General features: G+C 40.7%; 1 protein-coding gene across 18 annotated transcripts in view; it reads left to right on the forward strand.

The window, feature by feature from the left end:
- Positions 1–22,798, forward strand: part of NEDD4L (NEDD4 like E3 ubiquitin protein ligase) — a 615,111-nt gene that overhangs the window by 576,427 nt on the left and 15,886 nt on the right. For all 18 annotated transcript variants that reach the window (XM_040337654.1, XM_040337707.1, XM_040337690.1 and 15 more), the window contains 6 exons: positions 1,981–2,076; positions 6,682–6,755; positions 11,042–11,102; positions 15,174–15,233; positions 17,560–17,667; positions 19,298–19,394. In XM_040337654.1, the coding sequence (XP_040193588.1) occupies positions 1,981–2,076; positions 6,682–6,755; positions 11,042–11,102; positions 15,174–15,233; positions 17,560–17,667; positions 19,298–19,394 (496 nt within the window). The remainder of the gene's footprint in view (positions 1–1,980; positions 2,077–6,681; positions 6,756–11,041; positions 11,103–15,173; positions 15,234–17,559; positions 17,668–19,297; positions 19,395–22,798) is intronic.

Below are 22,798 nucleotides of genomic sequence, written 5' to 3' on the forward strand. Positions count from 1 at the left end.
CTTGCACCGCTGGTGCAATGCTTTACAGGTGCCTACAACAAAAAATAATAAATTATAATTTTTTGCAGGTAAAAAATTTGCATTTATAATTTTTTTTGTGAAAAGGTGAACTTATCCTTTAATAAATAGCCTATCCTTTCCAAAAATAAAAATGAAACCTTCTGCAATACTTCCTTCCGCTTTCATGCCATCTCTGCAGTCTCATCTGCATTGCAATCCAGTGTCAGTCCTCCGCCAAACATATTTTAGGGTACATATGAAGTATGGTATGTCGGTAGTATGCTGTCGGCTCCTTTACCTCTCCCCCCCCCAGTCCTCTTTTAGAGTTTTCATTCAGAGACATCATGCCAAATAGGAGACGGCTACTGCTTTTCTATGCTGATTTTTCTTCTATTGTTCTTGCCTCTTGCTGCTCAAACTAACCTACTGCAATCTGACTGTAGCCAAAGCAAACTTTGCCCTTGCTGGGTAAGGTTTAGTGAACTTATGGGTAGTGTGAGAGATTACTGTACAGTAATACTGCTCACTGATTGGTTGCTAGAGATTACTGTACAGTAATACTGCTCACTGATTGGTTGCTAGAGGTTACAGCGCATCATCTCTTCACTGCAGAGGGGCATGATATACATGTGAATGCCGCCTTTATTTACATATGAATGCCACCGACCGCAGCTATTTACATATGAATGCTCCCGTTATTTACATATGAATGATGATTATTTACATATGAATGGCGGTTATTTACATATGAATTATGTTTATTTACATGTAAACACAGGGGGGTAGATTCAGGTACGAATTGCGCCCTCTTACGGAGGCGCAGCGTACCGTTTTAACACTGCGCCTCCGTAAATTACCTGCGCTACGCTTCTTAAAACTGCCCAGCGTAAGGGCGCGTAATTTAAATGATCTCGTAGGGGGCGTGGATCATTTAAATTAAATAAGGCGCGTTCCCGTGCCGAACGTAGTGCGCATGCTCCGTCGGGAAACTTTCGCAAGGACGTCATTTGCTTTAACGTGAACGGCGTCCAGCGCCATTCACGATTCACTTACGCAAACGACGTAATTTTTTTAAATCGCGACACGGGAACGACGGGTATACTTAGCATTGGCTGCCCCTGCTAATAGCAGGAGCAGCCTTACGCGGAACCCGACGAACGCAAACGACGTAAAATGCGTACGCAGGGCGCGCGTAGGGTTGTGAATCAGCGTTAGTATGCAATTTACTCTACGCTGACCACTACGGGAACGCCACCTAGCGGCCATCGTAAGAATGCAGCCTACGATACGACGGCATAAGAGCCTTATGCTAGTCATATCTTAGGCTGCAGTTGGCGTATCGAGCTTCCTGAATCGGGAGCAGTCGATACGCCGGCGCAACTAAGCAATTGCGCTGCGTAACTATGGTTACGCAGACGCAATCACTTACTGAATCTACCCCAGGGTCTGCAGGTGAGTCATCTGTACACAACAATAGGGCAGAGCTGGGCAGCATTGGTAGCAGCACTTCACACTGAGATATCAGGACACAGCAAGGGACAAGGGGATTTAAACTGGGATAGTTGGCACCTATGAGGCAGCTGCTTTTTAGGCCCCACAACAATGACAGGGGCCCAGGGCAGCTTCCCATTTTGCCCTGCCTTAAAAACTGCCCTGGAATACATACGTTTAGAACATGCTTCTTTGCCCTGCAACCCATGGTGTTTCTCAACATTCACACTACTGTGTACCCTGTAGGTTCAACAAGCTCTAAAGGCCATGTGTTAAAGGTCTATCCTGGCTGATTAATCACAATCAGATGTCAATGAGCACAGGCGTGTATAAGCCCCCATGTACCCTAACTCCACTACATTGTCGGTGCTGTTTGGTTTGTCAGGTATAGGTGATAACATTCTAAGTGATCTTCCAAATGTACTTCTGTTTTATTAAATGACATTACTGGAAATCTCTGACATGATGTTATCTCATCTTACACCCTAGGATAGTGAATACTATAATTCTTTAAAATGGATATTAGAAAATGACCCAACTGAGCTGGATCTCAGGTTCTGTATAGATGAAGACAATTTTGGCCAGGTATGTACATATATTAAATATACATTTACAGATGCATTGTTGCTTTTATGTCGTTCAGTGCAGCAGAGAATGCAAATTGATCCTCCTTCTGGAAATTCCAGAAAAGCAGAAATATTGGTAATGCCCACAACAGCCAACCGTGTTATTCTCTCTCTGCTCTAGTTTTCATTATCATGTCCCCAACTGTAGATTGTGTAGCTCATTTAAGTTAAGGTGCTTGATTTGTTTTTTTGCAGACTGCACATAGGATTTTTTTTTTTTGTATCAGTTTGATTTATTTTTCTTTCTATTATTTTGTTATTATTATTTTAGGTAAAATGAGAAATGTGGAAGCTCAATATAATGATACACTGTGTGGCCAAGTATTTGTGGACTCCTGACCATCAAACCAATGTGAACATGTTGGAAATGATTACACCCAAGAAAGACACTGGCTGCAATAAAGCGCCTAGAGGCGATTTAGTTCGCATGTGTAGCGCTATACAAGTCATTCACTCACTCACTCAAGAGTCCTCAAACAACTCAGTCAGGTTATAGCCAAGCCATTATTCTTAATTTTTATGGACCGCATACTGGCAGGAATGGTACCAGCGGACTGGCAAAAAGCCCACGTGGTACCAATATTCAAAAAAGGGCAGAAATTTATTCCCAGAAACTAAAAGCCTGTCAGTCTAACAGCAATAGTATGTAAACTATTTAGGGGGGGGGGGGGAAATAAGGGACTATATCCAAGAATTTTCAGATGAAAATAGTATCATTAGTAGTAATCAGCATGGGTTTTACGAAAGGTCAGTCTTGCCAAACAAATCTGTTAACATTCTATGAGGAAGTGAGCTGCCATCTAGATAAAAGAAGGCCTGTGGATCTGGTATACATTGTTTTTGCAAAAGTATTTGATACAGTCCCCTATAGATGATTAATTTACAAAGTAAGATCTGTAAGCAGGGGCCATAGGGTTTGTTCTTGGATAGAGATCTGATTACAGGGATGCATCCAAAGGGTGGTAATAAATTACATGTACTCAGACTGGTCTGGAGTGGTAAGTGGGTTACCCCAAGGCTCTGTGGCCTGGGACCAATTCTGTTTAACTTGTTTATAAATTATTTAGAGGTTGGTATAAGTAGCTCAATCTCAGGATTTGCTAATCATAAAAAGAAAAAAAAAAATAAGACAAAAACTTCACAGCAGGGTATAGAAACTTTACCAGAAGACCTGAATAAAATGATTAAGTGGGCAAATACATGGCAAATGAGGTTTAATGCTGAACAATATTAAATAATGCACTTGGGAGCTAAAAATATAAACCCTAGTAGAAGACAGACTGAGCAATACATGCAATGTCAAGCTGCAGAGTTTTAGTGTGCATTAAAAAGGAAATTTACTCCAGAGATAAAACGATAGTTCTGACACTGTTTATACATCTGGAGTATTCCGTCCAGAGAAGGGCAACAAAATTAAAAAGGGGACTGGAGGATCTCCGTTACGAGGAACGACTTCAAGCACTAAACTTATTCTCCCTGGAAAAGAGATGCTTGAGAGGAGATATGATACCTCAATGGTGATCCCAGTGTAGGAAGAAAACTATTCATTCTCAGGGAGTGTAAGAAGAAATGGGGTCACTCGATGAAATTGGAGAAGTGGTTTAACCTTGAGCTGCGTAGGGGGGTTTTCACTGTCAGGATGGCAAGGATGTGGAAGTTCCTTCCAGAATTGGTGGTGTCAGCAGGATGCATTAACAGTTTCAAAAGACTGTTGGACGTGCATCTTAGTGAACACAAAATACATGGGAAATGATTATCGACATGAACACACACACCCACGCAGGTTAAACTGGATGGACTAGTGTCTTTATTCAACCATACCAACTATGTAGCTATGAAATTCCATTCCAAAATCAGGAGCATTTGCAGTTGGTACTATTTGAAGATGTAGCATCCTCCTGGGGAGGTTTTCCAAAAGATTTAGGAGTCTGTGGGAATTGTGCCCATTCAGGCAAAGGAGCATTTGTGAGGTCAGATACTGATGTTGGGTGAAAAGACTTGGCTTTACAATTAGAGTTCCAGTTTATCTCGGAGGTGTTCGGTAGGGTTGAGGTCAGGGCTCTGTGCAAGAAACTAAATTTCCTCCACCAAACTCATCAAACCATGTCTTTTATGGAGCTGACTTTGTGCACATGGGTAAAGTCATTTTGGAACAGAAAAGGGCCATCCCAAAACTATTCTCACAAGTTTCGAAGTGCACAATTTTAGAATGTCATTATATTCTGTAACATTAACAGCATCCTTTACTAAAACCAACTGAACTCAATAATTTGGAGGAGTTTCCACATACTTTTGCCCATATATTAAGTATGATGGTCAAGGTCCACAAACTTTTGGCCATATGGCATAGATGTAGGTACTCGGTTAAACCATATCTTTGAATATTTGATTTAAAGTGTATCTGTGGGAAACATTAAAGTAGTAAACGGATATCTGTGGAGAATGTGCACACTAACCCCACAATACAATGTCTAGTGCTACCTATTGGCGCACCTTGGGTATTACCATAAAGCAAGGGTCATGCCTCGGACTACTGAAAAAACTATGTTGAGGAAGCCAGCGTTTCCATAGCCACTTTAGAAGGGCTCCAAGATGCAAAGGGGAGATTCATGCCCTAAAAGGTTTACTATAGATGTTCGTTTTAGGTTCTCTCTTAGGCTGAATTAATAAGATGGTATCTCATGTTCCTGGCACACAGTGGGGAAGGAGGTTGCACAACACGGCACATTGAGGTTGATTTACTTGAACTGGAGAGTGCAAAATCAGCTTCCAGGTTTTGGAAAAATCTGGTGCAGCTCTACATTGAAACCAATCCGCTTCCGAGTTTTTTTTTGTCAAAGCTTAATTGAAAAAGCTGAAATTAGAAGCTGATTGGCTACCATGCACAGCTGCACCACCATTACATAATAAACTGTATAGCAAGGTAAATGTTTAGGCAGAAATTGGTAAAGATTTTGGTCAAAACCGCATGGCTTTATACCTTCCTAGAGAGCAGAGTTCTGTGTAGTTTTTTTGTGTTTCATATAGTTGTAGCACTACCCCCGAAGGAGCTGCTGGTTTGTTTTGGGCGGCATGTTACCTCCATTTCCTCGCCGTCCAGGGTATCAGATGAGAGTTGAGAAAAAGTTCAATGTCCACACTTTAGACTTCTTTTTCTTTGCTTTATTTGCCAAACTTGGTAAAAGAATAAAAGTAGTAGTTGAAGAGGTGGAAGGGTAATGGATAATAGGTTCAAGTGTATAACTTTGTTCAGAAACACTCCTGCTTTCAGCAACGTAGCTTTCGTCACCACTCTAGCCAGAGCGGGTATTGTGCAACTGGATAGGCCTCTCTCACTAACCTAGCAGCCAGGATGTCGCACGGAAACTTGGTAAAGTCTCTGCCACAGACCTTCCCAAAGACGGAGGTATATTCGGTCCAAAATCCTCTCAGCACAGGATTAAGCACCCGGATCTCTCCTGAATATTTTCTTGTGAACTTAGAACTGAAAGGCGACCATCATTCAGCCCTTCAGTAATGGTGCGTCCTTCGATGAAGTTCAAGGCCTCTGTTGAGATACCAGCCTCTTGCTCGGTGCTCTCCAAGGCAGGTTCTTCATCGAGTGGCTTCCTCCCTCAGGACGGACAGCACAGAACGACTCTACAAGCGTAGACCCAGTCTGACTACCGGGCCCACTTAGTAGATCACAACCCCCGGACCAACGTGGTCCCAGGGGCCAGGAACACTTGAACACGCACCCCCCGGCCCGGAGGGCCACACATGGGGGGTGGTGAGACAACAGACCAGGATCGACGACGACCAAGACTAATGACGTCTGTCCCTTAAGTACTCCTCCCCAGCATGCACAACGGGACGATCAACTCAGTCTGATTGGCTGCTGAAGGGGAACACCCAAAACACCTTGACCTGACTGCTGCCACCCTCCGTCTGGGATGATAACACCACCACAGACAACAATAGTGGTCACTCACAGTACTGCCATGGCTGGAACAGAGGCCCACATTTAGTGAAAAGTGAGTCAACTAACTCTGACTACCCTCTAAATTTAAAGCAGCGCCAGCTAGAAAATAGCAGGCCGCTACATAGTCTTAGCATAATCTGTATGGTTATAATGTCTTGTTGGGTCCCAAATCCTACTCTATTGAGCCATGGCTTCCACACAGTGCGCTGATGATGGCCTAATAGCCTAAAACAGTTAAATGGCTGTATTATATTGCTTTTTGTTTTTGTTTTGCACTATACACCACTAGTTCTGGATGTGCATCTGGCCAATGGGGCATAAAACAATGATTTTTGAGATATGTGAAAGAATGAGACATTAAAATTGCTTTTTCAAGAAGAAAGCCTTCCTTTGATACACACTGATTAGTGTGAGGGCTTCTTGATTGCTTTTGTCCCTTCTTACCATAACCTGTACAGTTCTACTGTCTCCTACAGTCTAAAAGAGACAACTTAAATATTTAAAAACCTGATATATTCCCTACCCAATTGTCTTTACCTTCTACCTCAAGAAAATATTGTATATTCAGAACATGAACGTATCTCCTTTCTTTTTATATTTCAGACTTACCAGGTTGACTTAAAACCAAATGGATCAGAAATGGTCGTAACAAATGAAAACAAGAGGGAGTATATTGAGTACGTGTTCCTGTTTATTATAACAATATCAATTCCTCATTGATGTATGCTTAACTGTCCTGTTACTTCCCTATGGCTGAGTTGTATTGTATTCAGACTGGCAGAGGAGTCTACTCAGGAGTCTTATGTTTTTAAGTACATTTAAAGCCCAATTCTGGGCAAAAAAAGAAATGTATCCCTTTGTGGTGGGGCTCAAGGGTTAGTAGCTCATTTTGTTTTGGGGGGAGGAAAAACAGTTTTCTGTACAGTGCTGTTAAGTATTTGCCCCCTTCCTGGTTTATTTAATTTTTTTTGCATATTTGTCACACTTAAATGATTCAGATCATCAAACCAATTTTAAGATTACACAAAGATAATCCGAGTAAATTTAAAATGCAGTTTTTAAATTAGGATTTCATTTATTATGTGGAAAAGGCTGTCCAAACCTGCCTGGCCCTATGTAAAAAAGTAATAGCCCCTAAACCTAATAACTGGTTGTGCCACCCTTGGGGGGACACAACTGCTATCAAGCATTTGCGATTAACTGGCAATGAGCCTTTCACATTGCTGTGGAGGAATTTTGGCCCACTCTTGTTTGCAGAATTTGTTTAAATTCAGCCACATTGGAAGGTTTTCGAGCATGAATGGTCTAAGGTCAGGCCACTGAATTTCCATTGGATTTAAGGTACTACCACATGATCTGACGCTGGACTGTCCCTCAGTGTCCTTTACAACCAAAGCAGGGCTATATAGCCTGCTACGGTCTTGATGATGTGAAGAACACTAGAGTTCAGCAGTGCAGAAGCTGTAGATGATTGGGTAAGTATATTTCCATTTATTGTTCCCCTAAACCAGTGATGGCGAACCTTGGCACCCCAGATGTTTTGGAACTACATTTCCCATGTTGCTCAACTACACTGCAGAGTGTATGAGCATCATGGGAAATGTAGTTCAAAAACATCTGGGGTGCCAAGGTTTGCCATCACTGCCCTAGACATAAACAAGCACATAACCCTTGCCATTTGGGCACATCCCCATAATTATTTGTTCGGAGTTGGGCTTTAATTAAAACACAGCGCATACAGAAGAGCATGTCCTTTTATTTATATATATATATATATATATATATATATATATATATATATATATATATATATATATACCTTTTTACTTTTTTAGTGATTTGAATTTCTGTGTGCTGCAGAGTCTGTGGCATATCAGAAATTGGATGTCCCAATGCATGTTACAGATAAGACCCGTATTAAGGCAACAAGTCCCAAGACCCTGCCAATCACAGCAGAGCTGGGTAGTAACTCTGCCTGTCACAGCAGAGCTGTGCCGTGACCCTGACAGTCGCAGCAGAGCTGGGCAGTGATCCTGCCAATAACAGTAGGGTGCTGAGACCGAAGTTAAGGCTGAGTAGGATGGAGGAAACACACAGACAAGGGTGACAATGCTGCTCCTGTTTTCTCCTTATGTGTAGTCACCTTCTTACAGGAAACAACTGGGACTAACTTTTAAAAGCAGCTTTGATATAAAAATGGAAGCCGGCATAAGAAAAAGAATGCAAGGATATTAATAGATAAAAGACATGGTAGGATGTAGATTTTTCTTTTAATTTGGGGGTTTAGTACACTTTAATTATGCCGGCAGAATTTGCATTTTTTAATGTGTTTGTAAAATTCTGTTTTATACCTATGTTGAAAGGGTTTGAGTTTTTTAATGTTACTCCTTTTTTGTATATATTAAAAGAGCTGCAGTCTGTTTTAATGTTTTGTGTGGCGTTACCTGGCGGAGCCAGTAATTGAAAACTGTATGTGATCTGGCAAAGGAGTTCTACTTGAAGAAATGTGTCTTGTTTCTGTTCAGTTTTTAAGCCTGGTTCACACCTATGCATTTTTTAGCACGTTTTCAGTTTTGCATAAACACATTTAACATGGTTTCTTATGGATGTAGTTTACATCTGTGCATGTTATGGAAAGGGCCAGGGTTCTTTTTTTTCTGTTTTTTGGTTCTATAGACTTTAATGGATGAAAATGCATGGATTGAAAAACACAAAATGCACCTGCATAGGTAGAGAAACTGACCTGGCCTAAACTGATTCTGAGTTAACAGTTCTGAAGCGTTGATTACTTGTGGTGTCTTCAAGCACCTGTTTTAGCCTTCAGATTACCCCATTGTTCTTGCCAAGCTTCTTTCGATTCTAGCTCTATGCTATAAATAGGACCCCAGATTCTGCCCAAGACTGGCTACCTACAACTGCCTGGTAAAATTCTGAATTGTTACAGTTGTGTAATAGGGGGTGATTGTAGACCCAGAAGGAGGTGGGGTTTTTTATTTGACTTGGTAAAAAGTCAAAGATCCCCTTACTTCCTAAGCCCCACGCGGATCAATTTCATATTTTTGCAATACTTTTGTTATCCTATTTATATATATATATATATATATATATATATATATATATATATATATATACAAAAGTATTGCAAAAATATGATGTATATATATATACCATATTTATCAGCATATAACACACCTTAATTTTAAGAGAAGTTTTTAGGGAAAAAAATAACGTTTTAAATAAAGAACTTTGAAGCTAAATTAGGGTCAGTGCCCATCAATGCAGTCTAATCAATGCCCATCTGCAGCCTCAAAATTGCCCATCAATGTAGCTTGATCAATGCCCATCTGCAGCTTCACCATTGCCCATAAATGCAGCTTGATTAATTCCCATTTGCAGCCTCCCTATTGCCATGAATGCAGCCTGACCAATGCCCATCTCAGGGAGGGGGCAGAATGAATGGCTTCAGATTACATACAGCAAGAATCTCCTGTTTACTCGGCGGCCTCTTTAATACAAAGTCCCGCCTCCTGGACCAGCTTCTATGATAGACAGAACACTGGTCCAATGCCGGCCCACTAGACGGGACTTTTTATTACAGAGGCCACTGTGTAAACAGGAGATTCTCGCTGTATGTAATCTGACGGGGCTCGTTCCGCCCCCCTCCCCATTCTCTCTGAGGCAGCCCAAATTGCAGTATTGGCGTATAACACGCACACACTATTTGCAAACGATTTGCAGGGTGAAAAAGTGAGTGTTATATGCCAATAAATACAGTATATAATACAATACCAAAAGTATTGCAAAAATATTAAATTGATCCGCGTGGGGCTTAGAAAGTAAGGGGATCTTTTTTGTTAACTGTAAACTCCTTTTCTTCTTCTTTTTTCATTGCAAGTAAATAATAGATTTCAGACAAGAAGCAATGTGCTATCATTAAGTTGTTGATGAAGGAGGGGTGCAGAATGTTCGACATCCACAGAAGGCTACAGAATGTTTATGGAGATGACAAATTGACAAGAGCAATGTCCACAGATGAATGAAGAAGTTTAAACAGGAAACCAGCCCTAAAGACGAACCACACAGTTGGAAACCAACAGTGTTGGCAGCCTGCACCCCTCCTTCATCAAGAACTCCTTGAGGGCATGTTATTTCTGCTTGGATTCCATTATTTACCTCAATAAAAAAGAAGAGTTACCATAGAGGAAGAGTTTTACTCTACAGGTGTGAAATCTGAACAACCTACGTAAGTTGACTAAAGAGCTGTGCCCACATTTGCATACAGTATGTGTATATATATATATATATATATATATATATATATATATATATATATATATATATATAATCTCATAAAGCTGATGTCTTTCACATATATTTCTGGAAACACAGAGTATTAGACACATAACACAGGACTGGTTGAGACGGTCTGTATTCTGAAAATGGAACGCAAGCAACAAATGTCTCTCTTCTATTTTAATTATGGTATCATTGCCCAATGAAAAGAGATATCCACAGCCCTTAAGTCATCTTGACATGGAATGGAAAAAAAATCCTGTAGATGCTGAATTGTAACTGTCTCACTTGCCACAATTACGTATTCACGCTTTTATTTTTACTTCTCAGCTTCACACAATACACCTATTTTCTATTCCACACAAAAGCGTATCTGCTGTGTAGCGCTTTGAACTGGCAATGAATCAGCCAGGACATAAAAAGAATTGATAATTCTCATTAAACCTGTACAAGTGACCCCAAGGTCATTCTAATTGAAAACCCAAGCATGGATTTTATGGATTATGTATGTGGGGCTGGGTAATATATTATCCATGCACCCCAAGGGAGGCGAGGTCAGGCATGTCCTTGCTGATAATGCCAGTGCGACAATTGGCATGGTAATAAGACAGTGTTGAATGTTCTGTTGGGTGCATCTGTAATTGTTTTTTTGTTGTTTTTTTTTCTACAGCCTAGTCATTCAGTGGAGATTTGTTAACAGGGTACAGAAACAGATGAATGCATTTTTAGAGGTATGTTCTCCTCCTTTGGTTGACTTGATTATTATAACTATGACTATTTTACCTACTTAAATTATTTTTACATTTGTTTTTTCTGATTCAACGGCTTCAGTATGTTGTACACTTTGGCTTGAAAAAAGACTGCTCTTTCTTAATTCTTTTTTATCTACCTATCTAAGTGCATCCTTCAGCATCCCCTACAACTCTTTCTCCTTCTTTTCTCTTCCTTTTTCCATAGGGGTCACCCAAGGCTCTGTCCTGGGACTATTCTCTATATTTACCTCCTCCCTTTGTCATTTGATAACCTTTCATGGCTTCCAATACCATCTCTATGCTGGCACCACTCAACCACCCATATCTATCCCTGTACTCCCCAGCTCACACCTTAGTCCTTGCATATCACCAATTTACTGATATATTAATATGGATGTCATACCACTTTATTAAACTCAGATTTTCGAAAATGGAGCTTATCCAGTTTTATCTCTCACCTTAACTATTGCAACTCCCTCCTTGGCTTACCTCTACACAGGCTATCTTCACCTCGGTCTATTATGAATGCTGCTGCCAGACTCATCCACAATTCCAGCTGCTCAATGTCTGCCACCCCTTTCTGCCAATCCCTTCCCTGGCTTCTGCTGAATTGTAAAATACTAACAATTTACAAAGCCATCCATAACTCTGGCCCCTCTACATCACCAACCTCATCTCAAATTATCACCAAACCATCCTCGTGGCTTCTCCCAAGACCTTCTATGCTCTACTTCCCTTGTTTATATAAAAAAGGTGGTGACTGCGCTGTGAACGAGAAGGGGAAAGGGAAAGTGAGGGGGGAACAAAAACTAGACAAATAATGTGTCTAAATGCCAGAACCAGACTGGTCGATCTGTGAATACTATTGTGCAAGGTGGGTGTATCAAACAATAAAAGTAAACATGTCGGATAAACAGCGTAAATTTGCCCCAAATGTAGATGGAGGGAGTAGTTGAAGTGATATAGTGCTCTCCTTAAGGTTGTTGCTATGATCTCGGTAGCAGATGTGTAGCATACATGGAAACATAAGCATAAGGAAAAAGGTTCATAGCGTAACTCTGTGGGGATCCATTGTGGAGCAACGGCTTATCACACAGTGTTAAACTCACTTATTATAAGGGAGCATGGGCATCAATCCACAAACGCAGAGTTCATAAGCACCAAACTGTGTGCCTTGATCCACTTATACTTCCTGGGTTTTAGTAACCAAGAACTCTTATAGGCAGCGGTATAGGTGAAAAAAGGATGCTCATAGCCATAGCATAAACCCATGAGGAGAACGTATTTATTAGCAAAGATAAACAATAAAAACTCACATTAGCAGAGGTCTGCAATAAAAATGTATCCACGAGCACCAAGCTAGTCTCCTGCCGTCAGTGCTCCAATCCCGAAGCGTGTCGTCACGTGACTTCATCAGGGTTTCTCCCATGTTAACATCCAGGATTTCTCCAGAGCTTCTCCCTTCCCTTAAAACTCCCTACCCAAGTCTGTCAGGCTATCTCCTACTATTCTGACTCCGATTGTTGTGATAGCGATATATCCCTTGCTGAGACCTCTATGCCTGGCCTGTATAAGCAGATATACTCACTGCGGACAATCCTTGTCAGACAGCTGAACTCGTCAATACCGATTCATTCAAAAGAGGTGTTTATTCTTTAACTTCAGGGGTTACAGCAGATAACAGGAACAACAGATGAATGGTGATAGTATTGTGCGGTCAAAAGATGATGCCTTTCCTACCTACTGAGCAGAGTACATGAGTGTCCTTCTACATGTGGCTTGCTGGCTGAAGAGATGACACAGGAAGTACTCCACACTGGAAGCAGGGAGGGGCATACATACAGTGAAAATATGTGGTAACTCAAAGAATCACATAAACATGTGCATTGCAACAAAGGCCACTAGATGGCAGCATAGGATAACACATAGATTTAGCTATGAGAAAATAGTAGGCAAACCACACTATATAAACTCTAATCTATATAACAATGCTAATATTAACTGAGGCTATGCATCTCATATTCTATGCCCCTATTGGGGCAGCACACCTACTCTGTTTTTAGGTAGTCCCTGAAAAATCATCTTTTCAGGGAAGTCTATTCCACCTTTAACAACTGAACTTTTACTTTCTCCATCAACTCATTCCCACACTGTTATTACCTTTTGTGTATCACTTGTCCCTCCCTTTTAGATTGTAACCCTCTCAGCCCCTTGTGTCTTATAATAATTATAATATTAATAAGGAATTCAGAGAGACCCAGAGTAAAAGAAAAGGAAAACATGAACGGAGGGCCAGCATGACGGAGTTAAAGGGGTTTGGAGCTAGGAGTCTACTAGTACTATTTGTAAGAAAATACGTTGGCAGAGACTTGTGCGATTTTTACGTCTGAGGTAGGGCTCCCAGTTGTTCAGATGGTGGTATCTGCCATTTGTTGTCGCCACCGAGTTTGTGGTATTGCGGCTGGAGGCCTAATTTAAGTTGGACGCTGGTACTTGATTTTGTTGATGCCTACTAGGACCTTGAGGCTTCATTTTATACTGTGTTTACATTGTTATTATATGTTATTTATTGAGCTTGTTAATAAAGGGGTGCTTTGGCCTTTTAACTCCAGCTTGTTGTCTAAGTTGTTACTTGCTGGTGGTGATTGGGGAAGTAATGGTCAGAGCAGACTAAAGACAAGCCATCTTTAGTACCCTAGTCATGATGTATTCTCACTATCTTGATCTACACGCAAGTTCCAAACTACTGACTCAGATAGTACTGAAACCAGAGGCAGCCAGGAAACTAGTTGTGACAGACCTAACCGGCACAGGGGCTTTTGGAGAGGACTAGGAGAAAGCCTCTTACCCACTAACTATGCCTCTTACCACTGACTATGGGCCCTCTCATTTAAGGTAATACTACTCTTTGGGGAGTGTATGTCTGGGGGGGTCCGTGGAGTGGTCTTGTTTCTGATTCAAGTTCACGTCTCTCCAAAACACACAGACTCTGGGAACTGGAGGTTCCATATCCATTTTCGGGGCCTCTATGCCTCAAACTAGCAATGACTGTAGACATTAATGTAATCCGCTCAAACCACTGGGGTCCCCTGCTATAATGTGTTTTATTGCAAGTAGGTCTCCTGCTATAGTCTATTACCTAATAGTCTGAGGTCGGGTGAGATCACAGATTGCATTGTTAATTGTGCTAATTAACTCACCTATTGTCTGCTAGCAAACTACTGCCAGGATGTTGAACTTATGATAATGTGTAGTGTACTTTGTGAGCTTGGGGCCAAGACGTATGACCTAAAGTGGGGATATCTGATTAATCACAACATTGTCCAGGTGGCTAGTTTCTTAATTAATTAATGTTTATAGAATATGTTGGTGGTTGTTTAGCTATGGTAATTATATTCCTGTGTACAATTTGTATTGTTAGGGTAATATGATCAGGAGGGGTATAAAGTATAGTCTTTGTCTTTGGTTTTTACCTCTCGTCTTGTATGTGTACGATGTTTGGGGTAAAAAGGGCTTGTATTGGCTCTCGATCTACTCGGAACGGGTTGGAGGGCAGAAGGCGCTGTTTGGAGGACGGAAGCACCTAGTCGGGGTGCCCAAGCAGTTCCGTCACACTAGAATTTATCAGGAAGTTGCTGGCAGTGGCAGCCCTATTTTTCTTCTCCAACTTTCCTGATCAGCATACTTGTTCAGAGTTAACGATTGCAAATATTGAAGCCTAGCATAACAGCCATGCAACTAAAATAGCAAAAAGGAGATTAGCAATGGCAGTCCCTTATTAGTTCCATGAAGGGATCACGTCACATCATTTTTTAATAAAGGTAATGGGGAGTCACCTATGTACTGGTCCCACTAATGTGGCTATACCATCCAATTAGGTACGTGTATAAAATCTGATTCATGGTACGTAGCTGAGAGAGACAATCTGATTGATACCCTAAAGAATTTGTATGTTTGACTTTTATTAGGTCTGCGCTGACATTTAGACTCATCTTTCCACTTTATTTAAACTTACAATAATTGTTTGATTTTTTTTTTTTTTTTTTTTAGGGATTTACTGAACTCATTCCTATAGATTTGATAAAGATTTTTGATGAAAATGAACTTGAGGTACGTATTGTATATAAATCACAGTAAAGTATTCTGTGTCCACAATTCAAAAGCTTTTATTTAGTTTTGGGTTCAGGATTAGGTGGCCTAATATATAAAGAAATGTTAGGAACACACATTTTTGCTTGGCAGGTGCACATGCACATGCCATGTAATCATTTCATATAGCTACAAGAACAGGGTTAATATATAGCGCCACCTTCTGGGGAAAAAAAATCAATGCGACCCATGGGGGGGGATATGCCCAATCTTGCCCATTCCAGACCAGGCATACTTTTGCTAGTAGGAACATTGTAGGAATATTTAATTTTGTGGTCGAATTTTAGTTTACTGCTCTCTGCTAGAAGGCTATGGATAAGGCTATTATCCTTGGTTACAAGTTCTCTTTACATCATTCTAACCCTGTTATAAAATACATTTTTTCTTTGTCTACTTTTTTTTGTCTCTCCAGTCTTAAAGTATAACTAAAGGCAAACCAGAGGGGAGTGGGATTAGAACGATTGTCAGTTTTTATTGCTGTCTGTACCCACGTTGGGGAGATTAGCCTTTTTTATTTGTCGTTTACCACTATCATTGAAAGTGAAAGTAAAAGAAAATCACACATTTTTTGGGTTGTCCCCAGAAAAGTAATAGAGGGAAAACCTTCCAATGGGGACACTAGTTCTGAGGACTTGGGGGTCCCCAAGGAAGTCCCCAAATTTGGAGGGATTTCGTCTTACTTCCTGTTTTGGCCATGGAACAGGAAGTGAAGGGAAATCTCCACAATGGGAGACAAATGGTGAAAAAAAAAATCTAACAGAGGTTATAACCCTCTCTTACTCTCTCCAAAATGAAAAAAATAAGTTTGCCTATAGTTCTGCTTTAAAATTCTTCCATCTAGCTAAAAGTAGAGCCCCCTTGCAGAGATTTGTTGTTATTTTTTTTTATCCATGTAAGAGATGGAGTCACTGTGATGGGCAGGCTGTGTCCCTGACAATTAGCATCTCCTAATTGGTGTACGTTGGAACCTTTATTAGAACATTGCTCCAATTGGCAGGTCCTAGCTTGCATTACCAGATTCTAGTGACATTTACCAAGTATGAATAACTATTATAAACCAATTAATATTTAGGGGAATCATCATCCATAAAAAAAATATCTTTCTATATATAGCTATATTTTTATGGTGTATGCCATGAGTGCCCTAGATATATTTTTTATGGATCAACTAGTGACTAGGAGTGCCAAGACCCACATATTGTGATTGAAAAATATATTGGGTCTACACCTCCCTCCAAAATGCCACAATTTTTTCTTGCTGTATATATTTAGGGGAACTTCCTTCCCAGGCTGAATATAGTCCCATTTAGATAAATCATGCCCACAGGTGCATGTTGTGCAGTCTTTTTTAAGCTCCACCAAAAAAGGGAATCGCCACTTGTTTGCAACCCCCCCCCCCTCCACTGCCACATTTGGCACTTTTTTTTGGGGGGGGGGGGGCGCAGTGGGTACCTGGTTTTTGAAAGGTACCCACTCCCACTTTCAACTGAGATCGCCCCATCAAACTAAGACAGAAGTCCGATCCACCCTCCTTCCTTCCCCCCGCAGTTTTCCGGGACACATCACAGGTCCCAGAAGACTATGGGACCATTCACAAGGCGCAGTGCGGCTCGTGCATGTGCAGTACGAAACATGCAGGGAAGCCCCAAGGCTTTGCTTCCTGTTTCCCTTACTTCAGATGCTGCCACCTGCTCCCGAAGCCAATTGAAGAATCGGCTCAGGTGAGGACATTGCGCGATCCCTGGACAGGTAAGTGTCCTTATATTAAAAGTCAGCAGCTACAGTATTTGTAGCTGCTGACTTTTAATTGTTTTTTTCTGAAGGTGCCTGGAGCTCTGCTTTAACTTTCGCATTTTCACATTCTTGTCTAACTCTATGCAAGTCGTGCTGTTGTGCACAATGCAACACATGCCAATGCACTTGTGTAAACCGGGCACATATATAATTTTTGTCTTCCTTTTTTTTTATCCATGTAAGAGATGGAGTGTATGGGAGTCACTGTGATGGGCAGGCTCTGCCCCCTAGCAATGGTGGTTAGCACCTGCTATTTGGTGTACTTTGGAACCTTTATTGGAACATTGCTCCAATTAGCAGGTCCTAGCTAGCATTACCAGATCATCATTTAGGGGAATCACATCCATAAAAAGAAATATATATATATAGCTATATTTTTTTTTATAACACTTGTTCTTGAATTGAGCATGTGTTAATCGATGCACTTAGCGTGAACAAGCCCATAAATATGTGCAGTAATGTGTAACTGATGAGAATTATTTCATATTGCCAGCTTCTAATGTGTGGTCTGGGAGATGTGGATGTAAATGACTGGAGACAACACACACTGTATAAAAATGGATATTGTGCAAACCACCCGGCAATCCAGTGGTACTGGAAGGTAAGAACACCTATTATTATCCTGATATTGTCAAGTTGAACCAACTAATCAAAAGCAAACGCAGATTGTCTATCCAGTTTTATTGTGCTCCACCCCAGACCATCTACTGTAGGTAGTATAGATCCAATTAACGTTTTCCAGCTTTTTCAGGATATGCAGGTTTCCATGGGTTTCAGTGAGACATAGACATTGGAGGAAACAGAAAATTAAACAGAAGGAATTCTTGTTTTTCCGTTTTAGTTGCATGTCAGGAAAGTTCCAATTTCTGTTCTTTGTTAGATTGTAAAACCACATCACCAACATTAAGATGTATGCAATTATCTTAATGCCTTAATGCACACTTTTTTTCAATAGCGTTTTTTCATTTATTAGCGTGTTTTTCTGCATTACCGTTATTTAGCATTTTTTTTTTAAGAAGAACATTTTTTTTTTGATCAAACGTTAAAAAATGCTGGTGAGCGATATTTTTGAGCATTTATCAACATATTAGAGCGTTTTTACAGCTGAAAAACGTCTCTCAGAACCCACTATTTTTATTTTTTTACTGCTCAAAAACGCCACTGCCCAAAACAGCTGATAACAGCCTATGTGTGCGTGGACACATAGGATAACATGATGGAGAGTTTATTAACTGTAGAAAAACATTTCTACAGCCAAAAACAGCTGCTGTTAAAACGTCAAAAAATAACATGCAGGAGCTTTAAAAAGTAACTTCACTTCTGTAGCCCAGGTTCACACTGGGTACGTTTTGCTTCGATTTGAGATGCGATTTCACATGTGAAATCGCATGTCAAATCAGAGGCAATTGTCGGCAATGACACTGTCCTAATCGGTGCGACGCCGCATCTGCGGCGCTGCACCGATTTCAAAAAGTAGTTCCTGTACTACTTTTTGCGATTTCTGGCCGCGATTTACATTGACATCTGTGCAGAAACCTGCACAGATTTCTCTTAAATCGCGGCCGAAATCGGGACTGCCGGCGGGAGTGAAATCGTGCGAGTTCAGCTGAACTCGCACGGCTTCACTCCCGCAGCCCAGTGTGAACCAGGGCGTAAACCTATTTTTTTTAAGCAAGCTGATTGGTAGCCAGAGGTCATTGCTGTTTTACTGTTGCTTCTTTCGTTATTCTTCTGAATGTCTTGTCCTTTTGCAATGTGGTCACGTTACATTTCCCACTCTTGTATGTTATATTCGAATAACAGAATAAGGGTTCTTTCACAACTGCGTACAGGTTCAGATCCGCCTGTCAGTTTTTCAGGCGGACCTGAACGGGCGCTCCATGTATCTCTATGGAGCGTCGGATGTCAGCGGTGACATGTCCACTGACAGCCGATCACCCCCGATCTGATCCTCTCCGCTAAAATGTGAAGGATGCATCCGTCTGGCAGAGCAGATAGGATGAAAACGAACAGACGGTTAGTTTTCATCCGATCCCCCATAGAGGAGAGATCTGACAGGGTGGTCCCTGCCTGCACAGTGTGCAGAGACAAACCTGTCATCTCGACTGAGCGATCCCCGCTGAGCAAGCGGATGTTTAAAAACGGATCCTCGCGGGATCCGCAGGTCTGAAAGAGCCCTAACAGCGTGTCATTCCTGTGCTTGTCTAATGCTGTACTGTACCTGTTACTAGGCTGTGCTGCTGATGGACGCCGAGAAACGGATCCGATTGCTGCAGTTTGTCACCGGGACTTCTCGTGTGCCTATGAATGGGTTTGCTGAACTCTACGGTAAGTGAAAATCCCAGAATGTCCAGTATGTTTTATGGGAAGAGGAAAAAAACACACACTATTTTAAACTTTTCCATCAAAATCTCTTTTATTCAATAAAACCGTGAAAAAAAAAATTTGATATAACAAAACCCTACTTTCAGGTTCTTTGCCAGTCATTTAAGGACATTGTGGATAAAAGTGGAACCCAAAAACTACCATATAGGCCTTGTTGGCTTTAAAGGGTAACTCTACTTTCGTAGGGAAAAAAAATGTGTGATTGGCTCACCAATTTTACCAGAAGTCTGCCTAAGATACAAGTCAGATTTCAGGCATCCCCTGCAACAAAAATCTAATTTTTTGAGAGATACTTTCAATAGGAACACGTCTAAAGGGATGCATGCCCAGTAGATTTTCTCATTCGTGCCCTGCAACTCCACACCTGACAGTTAATTTTGAAACCACTCCCATTAGACCCACTTAGAACAGAGGCACTGACAAACACACAGTGATTTCTTCAGAATAACAAAAGTTAGAAATCTGAAACAAAGTTTGTTATAATCCTTGCGATGTACATAGACCACCCAGAGGGGAATATTTTTTTCTCAACAAAATTGGAGTTACGCTTTAACCACTTAAAGTGGAGGTTCACCCAAAATATTAATTTTTAACATTAGATTGATGCTCATTTTGTCAAGGGGAATCGGGTGTTTTTTTTTAAATCGAAGCAGTACTTACCGTTTTAGAGAGCGATCTTCTCCACCGCTTCCGGGTATGGGCTGCGGGACTGGGCGTTCCTATTTAATTGACAGGCTTCCGACGGTCGCATACATCGCGTCACGATTTTCCGAACGTCGGTGTGCAGGCGCCGTATAGAGCCGCACCGACGTTCGGCTACTCGTGAGTCGATGTATGCGACCGTCGGAAGCCTGCCAATCAAATGGGAACGCCCAGTCCCGAAGACCATACCCGGAAGCGGCGGAGAAGATCTATCTCTAAAACGGTAAGTACTGCTTCGCTTTTAAAAAAAACACCCGATTCCCCTTCACAAAATGAGCCTCGATCTAATGTTAAAAATTATTTTTCGGGTGAACTCCCGCTTTAAGGACACCTTCACGCCGATATACGTTGGCAGAATGGCACGGCTGGGCACATAAACGTATAGGTACGTTGCTCTTTAAGCCCAGCCGTGGGGGCGCGCGCTCCCGCGACCCGGTCCGAAGCTGGACTCGCGGACCCGATCGCCGCTGAAGTCCCGCGATCGGTCCCCGGAGCTGAAGAACGGGGAGAGCCGTGTGTAAACACGGCTTCCCCATCTTTCACTGTGGCGGCAGCATCGATCGTGTGTTCCCTTTTATAGGGGGACATTATAGGGGGACACAATCGATGACGTCACACCTACAGCCACACCCCCCTACAGTTGTAAACACACTTCAGGGAACACATAACCCCATCAGCGCCCCCTAGTGGTTAACTCCCAAACTGCAACTGTTATTTTCACAATAAACAATGCTTTTTAAATGGTCCCAAAAATTGTCCGAAGTGTCCGCCATAATGTCGCAGTCACGAAAAAAAAATCGCTGATCCCCGCCATTAGTAGTAAAAAAAAAAAAATTATTAAAAATGCAATAAAACTATCCCCTATTTTGTAAACGCTATAAATTTTGCGCAAACCAACCGATAAACGCTTATTGCGATTTTTTTTTACCAAAAATAGGTAGAAGAATATGTATCGGCCTAAACTGAGGAAAAAAAATGTTTTTATATATTTTTGGGGGATATTTATTATAGCAAAAAGTAAAAAATATAGAATTTTTTTCAAAATTGTCGCTCTATTTTTGTTTATAGCGCAAAAAATAAAAACCGCAGAGGTGATCAAATACCACCAAAAGAAAGCTCTATTTATGGGAAAAAAAAGACGCCAATTTTGTTTGGGAGCCACGTTGCATGACCGCGCAATTGTCAGTTAAAGCGACGCAGTGCCAAATTGCAAAAAGGGGCAAGGTCCTTTAGCTGCGTTTTGGTCCGGGTCTTAAGTGGTTAAGGATTAACATCAAAATCCATACCCCAGAATTCCTGTACAAACGCGACTAAACACTACTCACACTGCACAAAATCATACAATATTGTAAACACAAACAATTCTTTTGTTGGATACAAAGAAAACAAAGCCCATAAATGATTAATTCCGTAAAAAAATAAAAAAATGCTACACTAACCCAATGAAAGTTGAAATATTAGTATAAACTTAAATCCAGGACAACCAAAGAAACAAGGATGATAATCTAATAGAAATAAAGGAATATGAAAATATTAGTGGTGCATTGAAATGAAAATTCCAGTACCAAAAATTCAGGATGCACTTGGCTGAAAACCAAAGTTTTTAATATATATATATATATATATATATATATATATATATATATATATATATATATATATATATATATATATATATATATATATATACTGTATTTATTGGCGTTTAACACTCACTTTTTTACCCTGAAAATAGATGGTAAACTGTGCCTGCGTGTTATATGCAGGGGGCTGTGAAAAGTTTTTTTCCTGAAACTTCCCTCTTAAAGTTAGGGTGCGTGTTATACGCCTGTGCGTGTTATACGCCGATAAATACGGTAATTGTATTATATTCGACTTTTTAATTAAGATCTTGAATTTTAATAATTTTTTTATTTATTTTCAGCCTTTATGGGCACCTTTTTTCTACTGGCAAAATGCAAATAACCCTATTTTTGGCGGATAGCGGTGAATCAATCCCTAGAAAATATAACCTTCCAGATGTTCTCAATGAAATATCTTATTGGGAAAGACCCAATAAAGCCAATACCAGAAGTATTAAATGTGAAAAAAGCACAATACGTATTTGAAAAAACTAGTATAAATGTTATTAAAACTTTTTTTTTTTTTAATTAAAAAAAAAAAATTGAGATATTTTTCCTATTAATATTTTTTATATATATATTTTTTTGAAATATAAATATTTATAATTATTAATAGTTTAAAAATGTAAAAGTAACTAGTCACAAATGTAAATATAGTGACATTATATTTTTGGGGACCTAGGAGACCCCAAGAAATTCCCTTAATTTTCAGGAATTTTCTCTCACTTTCTGTATGGCTATGAGACGGGAAGTAAAGGGAAATCTCCCGAATAGGACACATATGGCCAAAAACAAATCTGACCAGGGTTATAACCTTCCCTAAGGCCGCGTACACACGGTCGGACCGAACCCATGAGAATGAACCGAAGTCCAGTTTCATCGGACCAAACCGACCGTGTGTATAGGCCATCAGTCTGTTTTCCTTCGGTCCAAAATTTTAAAACATGCTTCAAAACCGAACCGATGGACCGCTGCCCGATCGGTCCAAACCGATGGTTAGTACAGAAAAGGATCGGTTCAAAA

The sequence above is a fragment of the Rana temporaria genome, chromosome 1 (genome assembly GCF_905171775.1).
Source record: "Rana temporaria chromosome 1, aRanTem1.1, whole genome shotgun sequence".
Taxonomy (NCBI): domain Eukaryota; kingdom Metazoa; phylum Chordata; class Amphibia; order Anura; family Ranidae; genus Rana; species Rana temporaria.